The sequence below is a fragment of the Hippoglossus hippoglossus genome, chromosome 16, assembly GCF_009819705.1.
Source record: "Hippoglossus hippoglossus isolate fHipHip1 chromosome 16, fHipHip1.pri, whole genome shotgun sequence".
Classification (NCBI taxonomy): Eukaryota; Metazoa; Chordata; class Actinopteri; order Pleuronectiformes; family Pleuronectidae; genus Hippoglossus; species Hippoglossus hippoglossus.
Window position 1 is genome coordinate 23995709 of NC_047166.1, and position 21426 is coordinate 24017134.

At 42.0% G+C, this 21426-nt stretch overlaps 1 protein-coding gene across 2 annotated transcripts in view; it reads right to left on the minus strand.

The window, feature by feature from the left end:
* Positions 1-21426, minus strand: part of ibtk (inhibitor of Bruton agammaglobulinemia tyrosine kinase) — a 29363-nt gene that overhangs the window by 6085 nt on the left and 1852 nt on the right. The window contains exons 3-27 of one of the 2 annotated variants that reach the window (XM_034610467.1): positions 21151-21247; positions 20360-20484; positions 18811-18921; positions 15001-15171; positions 14651-14768; positions 13750-13930; positions 12752-12875; positions 12275-12452; positions 11933-12086; positions 11071-11455; positions 10626-10882; positions 10451-10537; positions 10279-10361; positions 9878-9915; positions 9174-9270; positions 8936-9037; positions 8428-8545; positions 6052-6112; positions 5399-5526; positions 4393-4505; positions 4123-4268; positions 3782-3900; positions 1580-1678; positions 1248-1403; positions 107-304 (exon numbers count right to left, since the gene is read on the minus strand). In XM_034610467.1, the coding sequence (XP_034466358.1) occupies positions 107-304; positions 1248-1403; positions 1580-1678; positions 3782-3900; positions 4123-4268; positions 4393-4505; positions 5399-5526; positions 6052-6112; positions 8428-8545; positions 8936-9037; positions 9174-9270; positions 9878-9915; positions 10279-10361; positions 10451-10537; positions 10626-10882; positions 11071-11455; positions 11933-12086; positions 12275-12452; positions 12752-12875; positions 13750-13930; positions 14651-14768; positions 15001-15171; positions 18811-18921; positions 20360-20484; positions 21151-21247 (3446 nt within the window). The remainder of the gene's footprint in view (positions 1-106; positions 305-1247; positions 1404-1579; positions 1679-3781; positions 3901-4122; positions 4269-4392; positions 4506-5398; positions 5527-6051; positions 6113-8427; positions 8546-8935; positions 9038-9173; positions 9271-9877; positions 9916-10278; positions 10362-10450; positions 10538-10625; positions 10883-11070; positions 11456-11932; positions 12087-12274; positions 12453-12751; positions 12876-13749; positions 13931-14650; positions 14769-15000; positions 15172-18810; positions 18922-20359; positions 20485-21150; positions 21248-21426) is intronic. The other variant, XM_034610468.1, reaches the window with a different exon arrangement.

Consider the following 21426-nt stretch of genomic DNA (forward strand, 5'->3'; position numbering starts at 1 on the left):
CAAGTGGTAAGCAGCAGTATTGGACACAAACAGTCAGTTTTGGCAGTGACCTCCATCGTGTGCGTTTCTGCTGCACTGTGTATTGTGTGTCGGTGATTACACTCACCCAGGGGCTCGCTCTGACTCGTTGCTTTCAGATTTAAATGTGACCCTCCTGGCAGCAGGTGTAGGGGTGACGGGTGACCCCGGAGCGCCTTGAGCCCGCTGTATTCCAGTTTGTCCCGCTTTGATTAGACGGTTCTCCTCCTCCTCCAGCAGAGCCCGAAATGAGCATGAGGAGGGAGGGGACTGAAGTGCTGTAGCCCTACAGACAGAAACGTATGACTCAAAGAGGGAAAAGTATATATGACAAATGATTTTGCAATAAAAGAGTGTTGCTCTTTTGTTGCCACTTCTTCTGAAGTCAAGTCAAAGTTTATCTATATTGCACATTTAAAACAACCACCACTGACCAAAGCACTGAAAAGGCTTTAAATATTAAAATATTGATATTAAAAAACTGAGAATAAATAGATAATACAAAAGCAATAAAACATTAAACATCAAATAATTGCAAGTTAAAATATTGCTCAGTAACTCATGAAAACCAAGGCCTCAAACTCCACTCGAATTGAAAGTCAGTGAGAACAAGTGGGTCTTAAGGAATGACTTAAATGTTTCTAGGGTCTGAGCGCCTCTGGTATGAAAAGGTAAGATGTTCCAGAGATTAGTGGAAGCCACTTCAAAGGTTCAACCACCTCTGCTCTTGAGCATAGAGCTCGGGACATGGTCGACCTCAGTGAAGTAGAGTAGAGGTAATCACATAGAGCAGGACGACAACATCTCCTCCCTCCTCTGTTTTTTTCATCCAGCCAGGATTACAAACTGAGGAACTACTGCTCAGGGCACCTATACCCATGTGGTATTCACGCTAACCAATGCGGCTATCAGATCTGTACATTATGTGTGACTCTTTTATACCAGTCACCTAATAGTTAATATAACACACAACCACAATGTTCACAGTTCAATTCCCAGTCAGGGAATGGAGATTGTGGTAGGTCATACCCATCTCTCCCTACATTTCCTGTCAATACAGAAAAGTGCTATACAATTATTATTATCATCATCTTATTTTCTCTATGTTTATTTCAAGCTGTTCAGCCAGTGAGTGAGAGGCTGTAAATCCATCCACAGACTCCAGGAAGTGATTTCACGACAGCAGTGAGGAGTGGACAACAGTAGTCTTCATATTTGGCCTCACTCACCAGGCCTTCCCACTGCTTTTGGATGGGGTAACTGTGGGGGTTGGTTTGGAAGCCGTGGACTCCACACTGGCCTCCTTGTTGGCCATGGCCAGCATCTTCCTCTGCTTCTGGGACAGTTTAGTTGGAACGGGGGAGAGCTTCATGATGGTGCTGACACTGCAGGCAGGAGGGGAAATTATGCTCAGTTAGCCAAAGTGAACAAAGAAAATAAATAATTCATATGCAACAGTACAGCTGTCCGTCTTCCTTCTGCTTATATGGCCTCATACCAACTAGTCTAGCTGGTTACTGTAAACAGCAGTTAGTTGGTAAATGACGCAGACCTCCCATACCTTCCAGGACTTTTAGGAGTTGCTCCAGGTGGCGGCAGAGAGTTGGCTTCCATGTCCATGATGGTTCTCAGATCCAAGACTGGAGGTGGATGAGCAGGGCTGCAGATCGTAACACAGTCACACATACTAAGTAAGCAAGTATACACTACCGTTCAAAAGTTTGGGGTCACTTAGAAATTTCCTTGTTTTTCAAAGAAAAGCACTGTTTTTTTTCAATGAAGATAACATTAAATTAATCAGAAATACACTCTATACATTGTTAATGTGGTACATGACTATTCTAGGTGGAAACGTCTGGTTTTTAATGAAATATCTACATAGGTGTATAGAGGCCCATTTCCAGCAACTATCACTCCAGTGTTCTAATGGTACATTGTGTTTGCTAATCGCCTTAGAAGACTAATGGATGATTAGAAAACCCTTGAAAACCCTTGTGCAATGATGTTAGCACAGCTGAAAACTGTTTTGCTGGTGAGAGAAGCTATAAAACTGGCCTTCCTTTGAGCTAGTTGAGTATCTGGAGCGTCACATTTGTGGGTTCGATTATACTCTCAAAATGGCCAGAAAAAGAGAACTTTCATGTGAAACCCGCCAGTCTATTCTTGTTCTTAGAAATGAAGGCTATTCCATGCGAGAAATTGCGAAGAAACTGAAAATTTCCTACAACGGTGTTTACTACTCCCTTCAGAGAACAACACAAACAGGCTCTAACCAGAGTAGAAAGAGAAGTGGGAGGCCCCGGTGCACAACTCAGCAAGAAGACAAGTATATTAGAGTCTCTAGTTTGAGAAATAGACGCCTCACAGGTCCTCAACTGGCAGCTTCTTTAAATGGTACCCGCAAAACGCCAGTGTCAACGTCTACAGTGAAGAGGCGACTCCGGGATGCTGGCCTTCTAGGCAGAGTGGCAAAGAAAAAGCCATATCTGAGACTGGCCAATAAAAAGAAAAGATTGATATGGGCAAAAGAACACAGACATTGGACAGAGGAAGATTGGAAAAAAGTGTTATGGACAGACGAATCAAAGTTTGAGGTGTTTGGATCACACAGAAGAACATTTGTGAGACGCAGAACAGGTGAAAAGATGCTGGAAGAGTGCCTGACGCCATCTGTCAAGCATGGTGGAGGTAATGTGATGGTCTGGGGCTGCTTTGGTGCTGGTAAAGTGGGAGATTTGTACAAGGTAAAAGGGATTTTAAATAAGGAAGGCTATCACTCCATTTTGCAACGCCATGCCATACCCTGTGGACAGCGCTTGATTGGAGCCAATTTCCTCCTACAACAGAACAATGACCCAAAGCACACCTCCAAATTATGCAAGAACTATTTAGGGAAGAAGCAGGCAGCTGGTATGCTGTCTGTAATGGAGTGGCCAGCGCAGTCACCAGATCTCAACCCCATTGAGCTGTTGTGGGAGCAGCTTGACCGTATGGTACGCAAGAAGTGCCCATCAAGCCAATCCAACTTGTGGGAGGTGCTTCAGGAAGCGTGGGGTGACATTTCTACAGATTACCTCAACAAATTAACAGCTAGAATGCCAAAGGTCTGCAATGCTGTAATTGCTGCAAATGGAGCATTCTTTGACGAAATTAATATTTCTAATAAAAATCATTATTTCTAACCTTGTCAATGTCTTGACTATATTTTCTATTCATTTTGCAACTCATTTGATAAATAAAAGTGTGAGTTTTCATGGAAAACACGAAATTGTCTGGGTGACCCCAAACTTTTGAACGGTAGTGTACATATTGCACAACTTTCAATAGTTATTGATAATCTAGGCATAAAAATGTCCCTTCTCTCTGCAAAAGTGGGAAGAAATAAGATCTGTTGTTTAATATACTTGTATCTAGTTTCAAATCTCAAAGCTTTTTTTCTTGGGCTGCTGTTGCTCAGAGGTTGACCTCTAACCAGAGAGTCGGCGGTTCAATCCGAGTCTTCCCCGTTCTCATAGAAAAATCAGGTGCTACCTATAGATGCACTGAATGCTTATGTGAATGGGTGAATGCCAAAAACCTGTACTGTAAAGTGCTTTGAGTGGTCATCAAGACTAGAAAAGTGTTATAAAATTACAGACAATTTACCAAAGCATGTAAAATAACTCATCTTTGCGTTGTGGACTTTCTGTCAACAGCTTTTTTGGAGAAACAGAAGAAAAGAAAAAAATTAAGAAAAAAAGATGCCTGATCAATTCCATCTTACCTGGGACGGACCTTGGGGATGAGTTGTGAAGCAGAGTTGGGGGAAGTTGAGAGGCCATTTCTCAGTGACGTTGGGGTGCTGGGTGGAGTCTTCAGCTTTTGACTGAAAGCCTTCTCATCCTGCACATGATAAATAACTTATGATCTGTTGTATATTTGAGTATCATATCCACCAGTCTATGTTGTGTAGCCACTTTTCTATTACTCTAACTTGATCATACAATGGAAAAAGGATAACTTTATCAAAAGTGTCTGTTTGAAATTGTTTACACTATGCACACTGCATATAAGGGGAAACTAATTGAAGCTGTGCTTATATGGCTGTAGTGGTCAGATATTAACCTCAGCTCTGTCATGGAAGACAGGTGACTGCATGTCTCGGGGACTGCCCAGCCCCATGTAGCTGCCCTCAGAATCTGATGTGAGCAGCTCCTGCAGAGACTCTGTGGAGTTTGCCTTGCCTGTCTTCACCAGGCTCTGGGGGACCACTGAGAGGAAACAGTGTTTGAAGGTAAGATATAAAAATCGAACATACAATCAACATGCTTGCTTAAAAGAAGTGAGCTGATGGCAGTCAGGTGGTTTGTCATGACGTGTGCATATGTGTTATACCTGCAACAGGTGGGCTCTGGATGATATTTGAGAGAGTGTAGCCCCCTGAGCTGTCAGACCGACGCCTTGGTTTCTTTTTAGCCTTCATCTTTGCCTTCTTTAACAGGACATCCCTGGGGGTCAATGATGTACAATCAGGAGCAGTTTTTGAGGTACCACCTTTTAAATATTTAAAGGTAATTGCAAGATCTTTCCAGTTAAGATGCTTTCAGACATGCGCTGAAGTCCTTCAGTTAATCACCTGAAATTATTTCGAGGGACTGTATGTGAGAACACAAATGTCTGAGTCAAAGGGACCAGACATTCTCTGGAGTTTTACCTGCCAGCTCCCTAGTAAAAACTCTGGATAATGTCCAAGTGAGCAAATGTGAGAAAACAGTGGGAGAATATATGTTGACATTTCTAACATGTGGCAGACACAATTCTGAGTGATGAAAAACCAAATACAAATAAATCAGGATTTAAAAGAGCTGTCATTCATGTAGAAGAAGGAGAAGAAGATGTCAAATTGGAAAGACAACATTTTAGAGCTTTGGTGATACGGGACAATGCCAGAGGTGTTCATCAAAACACTGCAGTGGAATTTTTACGTTATGTCCTGTTTCATGAGTGCTGTGCCATGCCTCACATGAACACTCAGGAGATTTTGTTGTGAATGGGTCTGACCGGAGAATCTCCTGCTGCATTCTTCATATGTAAAACGCAAAAATCTGGACAAGTGTGGACACGATTCTCCGGACACGATTCTCCGGACATATTCTGGAGTTTGTGTCTGAAAACAACTTAAGTTCCTGCTTTTCTCATATTCAGGTTTATAAACTAAAAAGTTCCTGCTCTAAACCCACATGAAAAGAGTAATATTGTGTTTTACAAAAGTGAGGCTTGATAACAAGATGCTAAATAAATTGAAATGGAAGTATTACGCCATTTATGACATTATGAAACTCAACACAGCCGCCCAATTAGAAAACAATTAATAAGATATTAAACTGTTCTGCCTGCATACCTGGTGGAGTGATCCAGTTCTTCCTCTGGTTTATGGCTGAAGGCTGAGTCCAAATTTTCATCTCCATACACACTGAGGTCTGGAGCTCCACTGAACGGAGTGATCACTCTCCTTTGCATGGCTGGAATCTGGAAAAAACAAACAAACAAAGTCTTAACAGATGAAATAAGTGCCCCCAGTCAGTGACGCATTTCCAGTAATAGATATCGGTCATTAAGATTGTGATCATGAACACCTTTATCTAAAGATATTATAACCATCCAACAATAAGTTGCTGCAATACCTTATGCAGTATATTAAAAAACATTGCGAGCTCATGTACTTCTGTATAAATCTCAGAAGTCCAATAGCGTGGGTCAGAAGTTGCTGCATTCTGCTCCAAGTTATATAAGAAAGAAGAACATCAGTAACACTATTCCCCTGCTGCAGTTTACTATATCAGCTACGGCTGGAGAGCTGGATCAGTGGAGTCTAGAGGCTCTTACTCTTTAAGACTGAGAACAAAATCTGACAGTTACTGTTCCAGTGTTTGACTCTGTTGAACTCCCAAGAAGCTGTTCTTGTACACAAATAAATAAAATCCAAGTAACAAATAATGAGCAAATACCGAAGTCATGGGAAGATCATGCAGATCGGGATAGGGAGTGACTCACCATCCGAATGTAAGCTGCAGAGAGATCCACAAGCACCTCATCACTAAGAATATCCAGAGCTCTGAGGGCAACACAAAAACAAATGTAGGAGACAGATGAGAAAGCATGTTTTTATTTCTCTCCTAGTTGCACATGTATTTCTCATGCTGCATTGATTGGATTTCCCATGTCCACATATTTAATTATAACAGATTATTGTTGTTCTGCTATTACAAATGTGGCTTACTGTGTTCAAATTGATTTCCCTGTATAATAACACCACCCGGTGGTCGTCTATGTACATGGTTGATTCTTCATTTCCTGCATTTGTCAGATGCTACTAACCAGATGAGCAGAGGTAAACTCAGAGGTGATACCCAAGGTTAGTAGTAACCAGTTTCAATGCTGTTGTTCATTTTCCTCCCAGTTAAAGCAATGTCTGTATATTCATCTGGTAACATGTATACATTTAAATAACCAGCAGATTATTTTGTATCCCTATGAAAGTCAAAACATATCTAGTTGCTCAATCTGATTAGACTATACTTAATAATAATAATAATAATTCATGATTTAGGGGACTGATATTAATCAGTGTGTCTAATTTTGGTGCAAAATAAAATCCAGACAGTGTGAATTTAAATGTGGTTTCATAAGATAACTTTTGGGCTTTGTGGAGGTATACACTCCACTGAGAGCCAATAAAAGTTGTTTGTTTGTTATTTAGCTGGATTACGGAAAGGGGACTAATATGAGATAATACAAATATTTATCCAGCAGGTTTAAAGGGGACATAGCATGCCCATTTTACCACAAGTTGATATGGTTCCTTGGGGTCTTAATGAAATGTCTGTAACATACTTTGGTCAAAATACCACAAGGATCATATAAAACAGCACCCTTTTTACCCTGTATAAAACAGCCCTCCACAGAGTGACCTGTTTTGAGTGCCTGTTCCTTTAAATGCTAATGAGCCAGCTCCCCCCTCCCCCCATGATTTTAAACGATATAAATTACATATTTTATATGATATAAATTATCAAATATGCATCCCATACTTTGTATTCCCCTTGTTGTCCTGGAGTTTTAATTTTCCCAATCACATAATTAAATGTCCCCCTCTGCCCATCCACTACAAGCACACAAGCAGACAGACAGAGAGAGAAAGAGAGAGGGGGGGGGGGGGGGGGGGGGGCTATGAAGACCATCATTTACCCCCGAACCCCGACATTCAACGGGTACAACAACAAGCGGAGAAAGCAGAATCGCGGGCTGACCTTATATATACAGTCTATGGGGCTGACCAGCGCGGAGAAATGCTCGTCCCGTGTGAACAGCCAGGCGGCTGCGCGCTGGAGAACGGCGCTGCGCTGCCTCGCAGCTGCGCTTCCGCGTCCGGTGTAAACCCGGCGTAACTACTGTAACCCGGCGGAACTACTGTAACCCGGCATACAGTAGTGCTGAACACTGCGGAAGTCTTCCACACAGCTGGCAGTGTGGAAGACCGCTGCGAGGCAGCGCAGCGCCGTTCTCCAGCACGCAGCCGCCTGGCTGTTCACACGGGACGAGCATTTCTCCGCGCTGGTCAGCCCCATAGACTGTATATATATAAGGTCAGCCCGCGATTCTGCTTTCTCCGCTTGTTGTTGTACCCGTTGAATGTCGGGGTTCGGGGGTTACAGTAGTGCTGAACACTGCGGAAGTCTTCCACACTGTTGGCTGTGTGGCGCTGACACAAATTCCAGCTCACGCACGGGAGAGCGAGCGGTCGCTCCCGAGCAGCTGCTGCAGCCTCCCAGTCCCAACGATCCAGACAAATGCCACATGTGAGTGAATCGCGGGCTGACCAGCGGATAAATGCTCGTCCCGTGTGAACAGCCCGGCTGCGTGCTTGGGAACGGCGCTGCGCTGCCTCGCAGCCTCGCTGCCTCCGGTGTAAACCCGGAAGTAACGAGTGTGGGGGGACGGGGGGGGGGACGGGGGGGGGTGGGCCAAGACCATGTAGGGAGACTTCCAGTTCCTTGTTACGACACAATACCCAGGAAGCGCAATCGAGTCGCTCAAGCATGACGTTTCTGACTTAGAGGAACTATAACAAAACTCGCGAGTGTTTTTTCCCCAGAGTTTTTGGGTTGGTAGACATGCCAGATACCCACATTAACCTGTAGAAGCACTAACAAAGTGGAATTTGCATGCTATGTCCCCTTTAAATGTATTAAATAATTGAAATCGCTGATTTTCCTGGGAACACTTCATGGAGCTTAATGAAAAATACGGGCATGTTAAGGGGACAGATTTCTGCAATCTGGTGCAGCTGGATTGAATTTAAGGGGACTGTTGGGCTTTGGCGGAGGTATGCCCTGCGAGCACTGTTCAAAATCCAGACTTGATTCTCACTTTGACTCCAGCAGGGCGGCCATGTTGAGCACAATGAACTGGAGACAGGAGAGTTTGAGCTGCTCTGCGTTGTACACGGCGGCAAACTCCAGCAGCTCTGCAGCGTTCTTCAGAGTCACTGAGGAGAGGAAAGTAAGCAGCTTAATTAACAACTCAGGGCAATTTAACTGAAATAATGTAATTGTGTCAAATTTATTTTCCAAAGTTGTAATTTGTAAAGTCAAACTGGATTAATATCATGTGATGAAAACCATCTTAATTTTGTCCAGAAGGAAAACAGATATGAGAGGATCTAGAAATATATAACAGAAATAATCAATCATCAGCTCATTCCATTTCAAATCAGCTTTGAAATGATCACGTTAATCACGTTGCTTTTAACCTTCAAAACAATCACAACTATTGTTTCTACCAGTTTAGCATTTTGTCCAAATGAATAGAGCTGGTGAGAGATAAGAGTACAGGAAAAGACGTTGGGTGAGAGGGCAGGGGTCGAAATAGAACATACAATTCTCAGTGATGACGACCTCGCACATTTCCTTCAGTCGTGTGATGAGCAGCTGGTCGGCCACAACCAGTGCGCTGCAGACAAACTCTACATTCAGAGACTCTGTCGGGCAAAGCAGGAGAACAACAAGCACTGTTTACTGTTCCCTTTTACGATTCTTGTATATTTAGTAAGAAACTGACATTTTAACCAGTGCACAATCATAAAAACTTTCAGTCCACAAAACTTGAGCAGCTACCTTTGATGGTGGGAGACTCATCTGTGTAAATATACTCGAGAATGACCTGCAGGGTCTCTGAGCTGATCGGCATCTCCAGTGCATTACAGGATGTGGCCTGAGGGGGTGCAAGACTTCTGTATTAACAGCCCTGAAAATAACTATATGGACAAAAGTATTGGGAAACCACTTTTAATCATCCAATTCAGGTGTTTTATTTAATCCCATTGCCATTGGTTGGACTAGGCCCCTTAGTTCCAGAGAAGGGAAATCTTAATGCTTCCGTTTACCAGGACATTTTGGGAAATTCTATGCTTCCAACCTTGTGGGAACAGGTTGGGGGAAGGCAAGAGCCTGGATCTCAACCCCATCAAACACCTTTGGGATGAATTAGAATGGAGATTGCGACCCAGGCCTTCTCTTCCAACATCAGTGTCTGACCTCAGAAATGCTCTCCTGGATGAATGGGCAAAAATTTTCACTAACACAGTACAAAATCTTGTAGAAAGCCTTCCCAGAAGAGTGCAAGCTGTTATAGCTGCAAAAGGGGGGGGGGGGGGGGGCCCAACTCCATATTAATGCCACTGGATTTAGAATGGGATGTCATAAAAGCTCCTGAAGGTGTAATGTGTAGGTGTTCCAATACCTTTGTCCATACAGTGTAGTTCTGCATGGAACTTACACAGGTTTGTACCAGTGAGTCATAAGTGAAAAACATTCCATACCTCAATCCAGGGGTTTCCAAGCATACTGTTGAAATATTCTGTTGAAAAATACAGAGACACTCATTACTCGTTCAATTTTCTTAAACTTCTTAAACATCCAGCATCTAATTTGTGGTGGCAACAAAACACAAGAAGCTAATAATTCCACAAACTGAAGATGTCCTGCGAACTAACAGGCATACAGAATCAGATAAAAATAAAAGTATTAAAATAATGATGCAAAAGGCAACAGGTTTTTTTTAACAAGCACGAGTTCAGCACAACACTTTTTGTAATTAATCTCCACATATGCTAATTAGTTTCATTAGATTATGCAAAATAATAATCTGCAGTTATATTTCATTTGAATGTGAATGATTATAAAAAAATCTATGGATGCGTTTCTTCATTTATCATCTTACCCAGTCTTGCACAGAGGATACCTTTGTGACAAGGAAATTCTTTGCCGTCTTCAGATTTAAGAGTAACATCACAGAGGTAGGAGCTGTGGAGAACCAAAATGATAGAAATATATCAGATAATCTACAATATTTATCAATTGCTTTTATTATAATTAAATTCTGATGTACACACCATTTCCTCTGGCAGAATTTGGGTTTGTTGCCAATTTTCTTGTGATTGACAACAATTTTTCCATTTTCATATTTGACTCCATCCAGTCTGTCAAGCAATCAAGAAAACACAATTAATTAGAAATGACATCAAATCTTTTTGCCTCATAGTCATAAAGCACACTTGGGTCCCTCACCGCGCAGACAGGCTGCCCAGGCCGAGCTTCTTTGCAACGCCCTGCAAGGTTTTCACAGGGTTGGCCCCTCCTTCGTTGGCGCCCGCCTTGTCACCTTTGCCTCCTTTCACCTTCTTGCCAGGCTTGGAGCCCTTGCTCTTGGCCTTGTTGCCATCTTCTTTGGTAGCAGGGGGAAGGGAGCGGTACACCTCCAGGGCTGAACAACCTCTCAGGCCCAAGTCCTGCAGGCTGCTGATAAGCCTCTCCTGCTCTGAATCCTAGCCAAGGCAATAGAGACAGTGGGGCACACTTCATAAAATAACCACAGCTGAGTCAGACATAACAGCTCTCTTTCACCGCTAAAGCAATATTTTTTATAGTGACACCAAATATATCAGAATTCTGTTGCTGAGGCTGTGTTACATAAATATTAAACATTAAGACCTCACTATCCCCTCCCCCTTACCTGATTTTGTCCCATCAGGGCTGCTGAGACCCTTGGCCGGGCCCCTTGCACCAGCAGCTCACAGGAGTCTGTGTAGATGAAGTGGAGGGCGTATTCGAGCATGTCTGGTGGGATTTTTTCCAAAATGAGTAAGTCGCAGCCCACAGCATCTTCGCTCTTCCTCACTTCCTGATCGAGATCATCACCAACCCCACTGTGCTCAGATATGAACAGCTTCCGGAAGAACTCGGACCTCATTGACAAGATGTACTTGTGAGCGGGGAAGGTGCGATTGCCGGCCTGAAGCGTCACGTCGTGGATGCTGTCCATTTCATCTGCCTCATCCAGAAGGCTCCGGAAGTGTTGGGAGAGGGAGGATGGAGAAATGCTGGGAATCTCATACAGGCTAGATCAAAGACAAAGTGGATGTTGAACGATTATCAAAATGATCAAAAAGGACTTCTACATCAATATCAGAGAGAAAACCCATATAATCTGTGAGGGCTGAGTAATAACTGGACAAGAACAATCTGTCTTTAAGAGATCAGGTGCCCAATGAAAAATAAAAAAAATAAATATGAATAGATCATGAAATTGAAAATGAGAAAAAACAGACAAACACCAAATGCATATCAATCAAGTCATGCGTTATTACTACAGTAGTATTTGTTCGGTGTTTCCCCCAGGATTTTTTTTTTAGCAGCAGAGTGGGACGGTCTTTTCTCTCACATTTGCCTGACAGAAAAAATATGCTTATTTATTTAATTTTTTTTAACTAACAGGCTTTGCTTCACACTTAAGAAAGTTAAGTTCAACTGCTCCAAAAGCACCTTTTTAGGCTTTAAGTCTATTTTATACAGACTAAATAAACATGATCTCCCACCTTGTTTTGGGGTCAGCCTGAAGCACTCCAAAATTTCGACCTTTTGAGTCCATGGTGATAGTGACAGCTCTGTGGACATATGGGAGTTTCTCCAAGCGGATTCGCTCATACAGTGTCCCAGCATCTGAATGGCCACAAACCTCCACACTGACTTCTGGATGAACACAAGTAAATCAGATAAGGCAATAAAACCATCACTATTTCCATCTCTTTTGAATTATGCTGCCAAGTATATTATGAGATTAATACAAGGCATGATTAAAATCATTTTCAAATCATCAACTAACTTTTGCAAAGTAATAGCAAACTTTATGATAACTTAAACCTATCGAAATTCCTCACCTTTCTTCTCACCATACTTCTTATATTCTCCAGCCCACACGCCACTGAAACCCTCCCCGTCCTGAGTCACAAACATCATGCTGTTCTTGCTGAGAGCTATGTCCGACATGAAAACCTGACGTCCGTACGCCCACCGGCACTGTCTCACCGAGCTGCCGGAGGAACGCCAGCAGAACACCTGACAGAGAGGGGAACAACACAGAAAGGAAGAAATTTAAGTCTTAGTCACCGACTCCATATAGGTCCAACTCTGCTTTGTATAACTGTGTACACCATAGGTTAGGTAACAGTACAGAAAGGTAAGAAACTTTCTATATCGATAAGGCATTCTCTCACTGTGTCAACATTTTAAAACTGAAGTAAAAGTCAAATTACCTACAGTTTCATCATTTCAAAGTGGATTTAGGTTTCTCCCAACCAGTTGCCTTAACAATAATAAGAAAAAGCATTTCTCTTCTACCTGATGAACAAACTTACCCTCCCAGCTTCATCTAATGCCAAGATGACCACCTTTTCCCCTCCTCCCTCATTCAGCAGCTGTGGATCGACACGGTGGTCCAGACTGCCGCCACTGACAAGAACCTTCTTAATGTTGAGTTGCCTGAACAGGACAAAGCAAAAACAATAATTAGAAAGAAATAATCTTAGGGTCATGTTAAACTTACTATTATAATAAATCACATTTGTCATTTAATTATCACTTTTGATAACTTGACTGTTCAGTTATTGGTAGTTAACAGGCAGACATGCATTAAGCTTGTCTGCCTTTTCAAGCCAACGAATGCTCTCAGAACTACACTATGCAAAGCAGAGAAAACTATAACACAACCGTTTCCAGTTTAGTGACTGGTTTACAATCGGCTCTCATTCAAATGAGGCCAGATTAGAATAATGGGTGTGATACAGAGTGGTCAGTGCCTCTACTGGATCTCTGTGTTACATCACAAGATGTAGTCTTTTGTTTATTATGAATGCAGACAGTACTGCCAAAGGAGATGTCAATTACTGTGATGGGAAGCAGGATTTTGGAAAAAATTATAACAATGGAAAATAATGTAGTTTGTGTGTTTTTTGAATGTGTGTGGTAATATGAGTCAATTTGCTCAATCAATTGCTGTGATTACATTTGCGATAGGCTGATCTTTTGATTTCCCCCTAACAAAAAGAAACAGCCTAAAATTGTTGTGACTTTTCTCTCCTAATATTAAGTATTTTTCCTAATAATATATGTTTTTTCTCTTTCAACATGTCCTTCATACTCTGTCATATAAAATAAACTTAGATCATGTTGATTTTTTTTATGTTACTTAACAGAGAGGGACATGTATGCAGCATTTTAATATCATAGACAGAGTAGGAGTGACTGTAAATTATTTTAATGAGATGGAAGAAGAGGGGTTCTTTCACCTTTTTGCAGTACAAGGAGCGATGGTTAAAGTCCAAGTGTTTTATTTTGTTTTGTTTTATTTATTCACCTTGAAGCAATTTTCTTGCACTGGTAATCGGCCAACAAGTAGACGTCCCCCTTCTCAGTAACGACTACTGTTGCTCCCTCACTCGCTGCTGCCATGGCTATGGTGACATCTTTATGGTGCAAGGCTGATACCTGCCGGGGGGCTGTCACACACTTCTCTCCATTAGGATCCAGGAGGTAACCTAGAGATTAAATCACATTGGTGTAAAAAAAATTACTGTACATGAACATACCAAGTACTTCACACTCACACACAGTGTGTTAAAGAAAAGTGCTAAGTGCTAAGCTCAGGTCTGAATGGACCCTGAGATCCAATCATTCAGACCATATTCTGCAGTGGTCTGGAACACATGTGGCTTCTTTTGAGTGAACGCATAACTACTCTAACCGCCTACTAAGCTGACCATTTACAGTTGAAATAGATTTTTACACTTCTCAGTGTCCATACATCGATTTGTTTGTGGCCACCAATACAATATCAAACACATATTTGTATAGCCCATATTCACAAAGCAAAATGTGTCTCATAGGGCTTAACAAGGTGTGACACCCTCTGCCCTTAACCCTCAATATTGACACTAAACACAACATAATGATTGATCCTTTTCTTAAATTCGTGACTGCGCTGACACAAAGACATACACAAACACTGCAATCAGACCCATCTGTAAACTCACTCATATAGAGTAGGGAAGTGAGATCCGATCACAAGTGATCACAGGAGACACATTCAGGATGCATTTTAATGCCAGGTGTGAACTGACAAACTCGCTGTCCACTTGGCGATCGATTTCTCAGGACGGATGTTAATAGCAGGTCTGAACAGGACCTAAGTGTCTTAAAAGCAGTACAATCATCTCTCCTAACACTGGCTATGCTGACATTTCAGTGCTGACACTTACCCAGCTGGCCTCCATTTAGTCCCATTGTATAAACAGCCTCCCTAGTCCACAGCACTGTATGGAACCTTCCTGCTGCAACTCCAATCACCGTCCTCCCTTTAAGCATCTTGGAGAACACCTACACAAGAGATTAAAGGGACATTAATATTATAATATATACACTGACGGATGGTGGTTCCCAAAGTATAATAGTAGATGTTAAAGAGATCTATTGAACAGATAATTCATTTAATATCTCTTAACAGTATTATGTATAATAATGTATAATGTACTTTTAGGCACAAATACAACCAAATCAAATTTAGAATACAAACACTGCTTGATACATGCACAGTCATGCTACCTCCTACCTGTTTAGGGACGTGCGCTGAGGTGGGAGGTGGAGCTAGGCCAAGCTGGTGAAAGGTGTTGAGGCCAAAAGTGTAAACGTATCCTTCCTCTGTAAGAACCACCGTGTGGTCTTTCGCTGCTGCCACCTGGGAGCAGTGGTGGGACATCAGACCCTCCACCATCCGAGGAATCTGAGGCAAGCAAAGAGAAGATGGTTATAAATATTTTTTTTAAAACCTTGCATGCACAGTATCAAGATGCTTCACTAATTGCACACAGTGACAGTTACAGCATTGACACAGCCCTGTTGATTTATGCTCCAATCCCCTCATCTGCTGTGTTGAGGTCATGTTATGGCATCAAGCTACTGTTGATATCAGCTCAACAGTTCCTCACTGTACTTGACAATGAATGTATTTTACCAGTTCAGTCATGTGTGTGAGGTCTGCATCTGCCCATTAGCAGAGATGAGAAAATATGCATGGAGAATTCAACAAAGATGTAAAGGTCTGTAAAGTATATTGAGAAAATGTACAAATAATTAAAATGTGTTTTCCTAATTGGTACAGACATAGGTGTCATTGTATATGGAGAAAAGCAATCATCATCAAAATGCTTTGCAGAAAGGACTCCAACAATATATACTAACTTTGGGAAGAATTTGACCAATTCTCGATAATAGATTTTATTTTACAATTTAAATTTAACTGATATAATCATTTATCAGCATTTTTATATTTGGGATAGCATGCTGTTAGATATAGATAGTAGGGCTGCACGATATTAGGAAAAAATGCAATATGCAATAACCTTGTTGAATATCGTGATGACGATATGACTTGCAATAAATAAACATTAACAGTGCCTGGCTACTGACGCAGGGACCCAACCAGCTCCACATCGCGAGGGAGAAGGCTTGCTCCTTCAACAGTCGTCTCATTTTATATTCGCAACCAGATAATTTCGGCCGTTAGACATATTGCAGTATCCTCTCAATTGTTTTGTTTTTTTCTCAAAGACAATCTCTGGCCCTACGTATGAGTCTGAAATAAAGTTAAACAAAGTTAAATTGATTCGACCACTGGTTCTTGAGAGCTGGGGGCAGGAGATGGTGAAAGAGGCAGCTGCAGGTGAAGCGTGATTGACACGTTCCTCAGCAATTCACATTAAAGGAGATATGACGTAGACGCATCAAATTTTGCTTCCCCTCGTTTCTCATATGACCAAATCAGAATGCCAGATTACATTAACATCTGTGATGGTGCAGCCCATTAGTGTGATGATTACACGGAATGACCCACTTAAAGGGGACATAGCATGCAAATTCCACTTTGTTAGTGCTTCTACAGGTTAATGTGGGTATCTGGCATGTCTACCAACCCAAAAACTCTGGGAAAAAAAACACTCGCGCGTTTTGTTATGGTTCCTCTAAGTCAGAAACGTCATGCTTGAGCGACTCGATTGAGCTTCCTGGGTTTTGTGTCGTAACAAGGCACTGGAAGTCTCCCTACATGGTCTCGGCCCACCCCCCACCTCATCACCCCCCGTCCCCCCACACTCATTACGCCGGGTTTACACCAGAGGCAGCGAGGCTGCGAGGCAGCGCAGCGCCGTTCCCAAGCACGCAGCCGCCTGGCTGTTCACACGGGACGAGCATTTCTCCGCTGGTCAGCCCGCGATTCACTCACATGTGGCATTTGTCTGGATCGTTGGGACTGGGAGGCTGCAGCAGCTGCTCGGGCGCGACTGCTTGCTCTCCCATGCGTGAGCTGGAATTTGTGTCAGCGCCACACAGCCAACAGTGTGGAAGACTTCCGCAGTGTTCAGCACTACTGTAACACTGCGGAAGTCTTCCACACTGCTGGCTGTGTGGAAGACTTCCGCAGTGTTCAGCACTACTGTATGCCGGGTTACAGTAGTTACGCCGGGTTACAGTAGTTACGCCGGGTTACAGTAGTTACGCCGGGTTAACACTGGACGCGGAAGTGCCGCTGCGAGACAGCGCAGCGCCGTTCTCCAGCACGCAGCCGCCTGGCTGTTCACACGGGACGTGCATTTCTCCGCGCTGGTCAGCCCCATAGACTGTATATATAAGGTCAGCCCGCGATTCTGCTTTCTCCGCTTGTTGTTGTACCCGTTGAATGTCGGGGTTCGGGGGTAAATGATGGTCTTCATAGCCCCCCCCCCACCCCTCTCTTTCTCTCTCTGTCTGTCTGCTTGTGTGCTTGTAGTGGATGGGCAGAGGGGGACATTTAATTATGTGATTGGGAAAATTAAAACTCCAGGACAACAGTAGGGGAATACAAAGTATGGGATGCATATTTGATAATTTATATCATATAAAATATGTAATTTATATCGTTTAAAATCATGGGGGGAGAGGGGGGAGCTGGCTCATTAGCATTTAAAGGAACAGGCACTCAAAACAGGTCACTCTGTGGAGGGCTGTTTTATACAGGGTAAAAAGGGTGCTGTTTTAAATGATCCTTGTGGTATTTTGACCAAAGTATGTTACAGACATTTCATTAAGACCCCAAGGAACCATATCAACTTGTGGTAAAATGGGCATGCTATGTCCCCTTTAAGTATCCAAGAGTAAAAACTTAAGAGTTGAGAAATTTTATAGATAGTATTTCCTTTAGAAATACCACTTCTTCATCTGATAAAATAAGTTTCCAGTGTCAGCGTCATAAAATATGTCCAATCTGAAATGTGTGCTTAAGTAGCTGTCGTCAGGGAGGAGCCAGCATCTTTATCAGTTTATCAGTTCACAACATGAGTGCCTAAAAATGTATCATTCATATTTACTTATAGTTCTTTTAAGACATGATATGAAAGTAAATACAGCCAAACCCTAATTCCATCTTAGTTCAATAGACTGACATGAAAAGCATTCTGGAAACAGAGCGTTGGTTTATACATAGTTTAAAAGGAGGCAGAAGTATCAATTAATGAAAAAGCAGGTATATCATGGATGAATCACAGTCCCTGCATCTGATAATTGACATAATAATTACATAATTGCATCTAATTATCCAACAATTGACACCAAAACGTCCAGGCCTGTTTTACATCACTTTCATTTCTAGTTTATTGTGCAATTTATCACAAGTTGAGAACTATCTATCAATTTTAATACACTGGTCCAAAATGTTTCCTGTTGTTCCTGTACTGCAGGATTTATTTGAGCCATTTTCAAACATGAACTCCTCAGAATGTCAAATCATCTATTACATTTTATTTGTATAGCCCATTTGTCTCACAGGGCTTAAAAAGGTGCCACATCCTCTGCCCTTAATATGGGAGCCACATGTGAGGGATCCTTGTCCCAGAACGGACAGAAGTACAATAGATGCCACGGGTAGCAGAGCACAAAACAACAAAATAGCTATTTCTAAACTAATCTCAGGAGTTTTCAAGTACAGGGTTGCACAGTAGGCAGGAGGCAGCACATAAATTACGCTGCTGAGATCACATGTTTTTGTTTACAGTACATCCTCACTGGGGTCAGCCCTTATCACCAAAAGCTCTCTTGACATCTTTGTCAGCGTCTTTTACATGTATGGCACCAGTTTTTCTTCCTGAGATAGTTTTATTTATTATGTTTTTATATTTTTGTGTTAGAAACGTCGCCAAGATGCCCACTGGCTCGCGGTGAACCCTCTGGAGGATCTCCTGCTGTATACTCACACGTTCTAGAGTTTTTACTCGGGGCTGGCAGGAGAAACCCCCCAGAGAAAGTCCAGAGACTCAGAGTTCAGTGCATGTCTGTAAGCAACTTTACTGTAATACACGGTTGTACCAAAATAATGCCCAATGACAAGTCTCACCAGATAAGTCTGTTCATCTCCATGGCCAAGTCGTCCTCCTTGTCCATGGCCACAGGTGAACACCTGGCCTTTCTGAGACAGGAACACAGAGTGGAATTTACACAGAACCACCTAAAAGGGAGGAGAGGAGATTAAACATGAACATGATTTTTCTGTTGTTGCTATACATTTTAAATAATATAAGTCTTATTTTTGGGGAAGAAACCATCTGAGGTATTGGTTTGTGCAGATTAGGCTCTTGTCATCATAATTTTGACCTCATAGCAGAGGCTGCGATGCATCTCTTTCCATGTCCTTCAGCCAAGCCCTCTTGTAGTGATAGTAAAACACTATGCCAATAAAGGACAGGCACAAGTGGAAAAGCAAACATCATTACTTATACATTGGTCCCCTCAAGCCTTCAATAGAGCACAGGGATGTTTCCCAAAGTATCACATTGATGTGGACATTCACACACATGCACAAACATCAGTGTAGCTTCATTTAATTAAAAACATGTCATTGTGGAATGAATATTTAACCTCTTGCACCTGCTGGATTAGACTGGGAGGACAAAGACTATACACTGTGCCACTGGGTCATTGTGTGGTCATGAAATCTGATCCACCTGTCCCCCACTAGGCTTTATGAAATTACTCTGCATGACAACTTCTGCAAGTCAGAATACACCTCTCTTCTGTAAACAGCGATAATAAAGCATTACAAAGACTCAGATTCATTATTTCTTACCAAATACGCATACCTGCTTAAATGCCAAGTGTTCAAGATGGATTAAAATGACAATTTATCTAGGTCACTCTGCATTACTTAATCTACTATAACCAGCACCTGGTGTGTACCCACACCGCTGGGGGTGGCTGCACTGATGCCAGCAGCTATATTAATCACACTAAGAGCATCTAAATGACAAACGCATGAAATTGTAGCCTCGCTGGCAGTCTGACCACGCTTACACTGGCTCAAGCAAGTCACAAATTGACTTTACAGGAGAAGGCAAAGCTGATCACTCCCGGCCTGACACACCAATTATGACCTCTATTTGACTCAGTCAATATTACTGCTGGTTTCTTTTTGCTACCAAATCCACAGTTATCAAAGAACGATGTCTGTGGTTTGCTCAAGCATGACTAAATATATTATTTGCCTTGGTTCTACCACCACCAACAATTAAAAACTCAAGTATATCAAATATTATTACAGCCATGGAATCACCAAGTTAAGTACGATCCAAGCTTCAAAAAAACATTTTTTTATTTTTTTTTCAAATGCAGATGTACCCAGAGGAGAACATTGTGTAATTCATGACTCTCGGGAGGGACTGTTTTGCTGGTTTTCCCATGTGGTGTGCTTCATCTGGAGTACCCATGAGCATTTGCTTATTCTTTTTTTTTATGATTAAACACATGCTGGCACAGAGATGAAGCATGAGGCTATTACTGGCATGACGCATGCAAGTGGGGTCATCAGGTTGGGGGAAGCCTTTTGCTGTAGAAAAGCACTTTCTAATTTCCCTGGAGAGCTATGACAACACCACTGTTACGAAGCCTACCTGCTTTATGTAAACTGCCGTCCTTGCAAAAACATCCACAAGCTCCGGGTGCTGCCGGCTCTCCTGATTACCATGGCCCAGACTGAAATTAGTATTGTTTCCCCATGTGTATACTTCAGTTGGGTCTGTAGTTAAGGAGAAAACACAGTCACAACACTGCTTCCACCTGAAGATAGACTTAAACCACTCCCATTAAAAGAGATTTTCAACCATGTACGTTCGTATTTTAGTTGCTTTGTTTGTAGGCAAAATTACACCCAAACTCCTGGACAGATTACCACGGGACTTGGAGAAAAGATGCTGTATTTGTCAGGGAAACGCCACATAAATTTTGATGCAGATCCAGGATTTATTTTACGCTATTTAAGATTGCAAGATAGTTACTTATGTTTATGTATGTATTTTTTTACATTTTCGTTAATTTCTCAAAGAATAATCTATAGATCTTGATGGGAAAAAGATATGTTTCGGGGACAGATATTTATGATTGTGTGAAATGTGATGCAGATTCAAATAATAATCCAGATTTAGTGAAATACATGTAGTTTCATAAGAGGACTGTTGGGCACTCTATAGAGTGTCATTCTAATTAAAACACAAATCATAATGGCAGGAAAGACACGTGATATAGCACAGGGAGAAATAAATCCCATACATGTACAGGTGTGAAATGCATGATTAAACAGAATGAATCACGAGCCTTTTGACTCTTCACTAAAACAAACTCAAAAGAAGAATCAGTTTCATCATCAGGTGTAATATTCATTTATGACAATGTCAACTTTTCTTACCAGTGTTTTTGAACACAACATGTGTTGGTCGGTCCTTCATCGTCAAGTCCAGGACAGAGAAACCCTCCTTGTCCTGGGTGGACAGAAGTCCACCATGCTGAAACACAACATCTGGGTCAAGTTTCTGAAAATGACTTTTAACTGACTTTGCTTGTATAAAAAACTGGGGTAACACTTCCGATGTGTTAAAAATAACACATTGGAAGGAAATTTGTCTCATGATATTGGACAAATTTCACTTATGTAATAAATGGGACCTTTTCACGACCCTGTTAA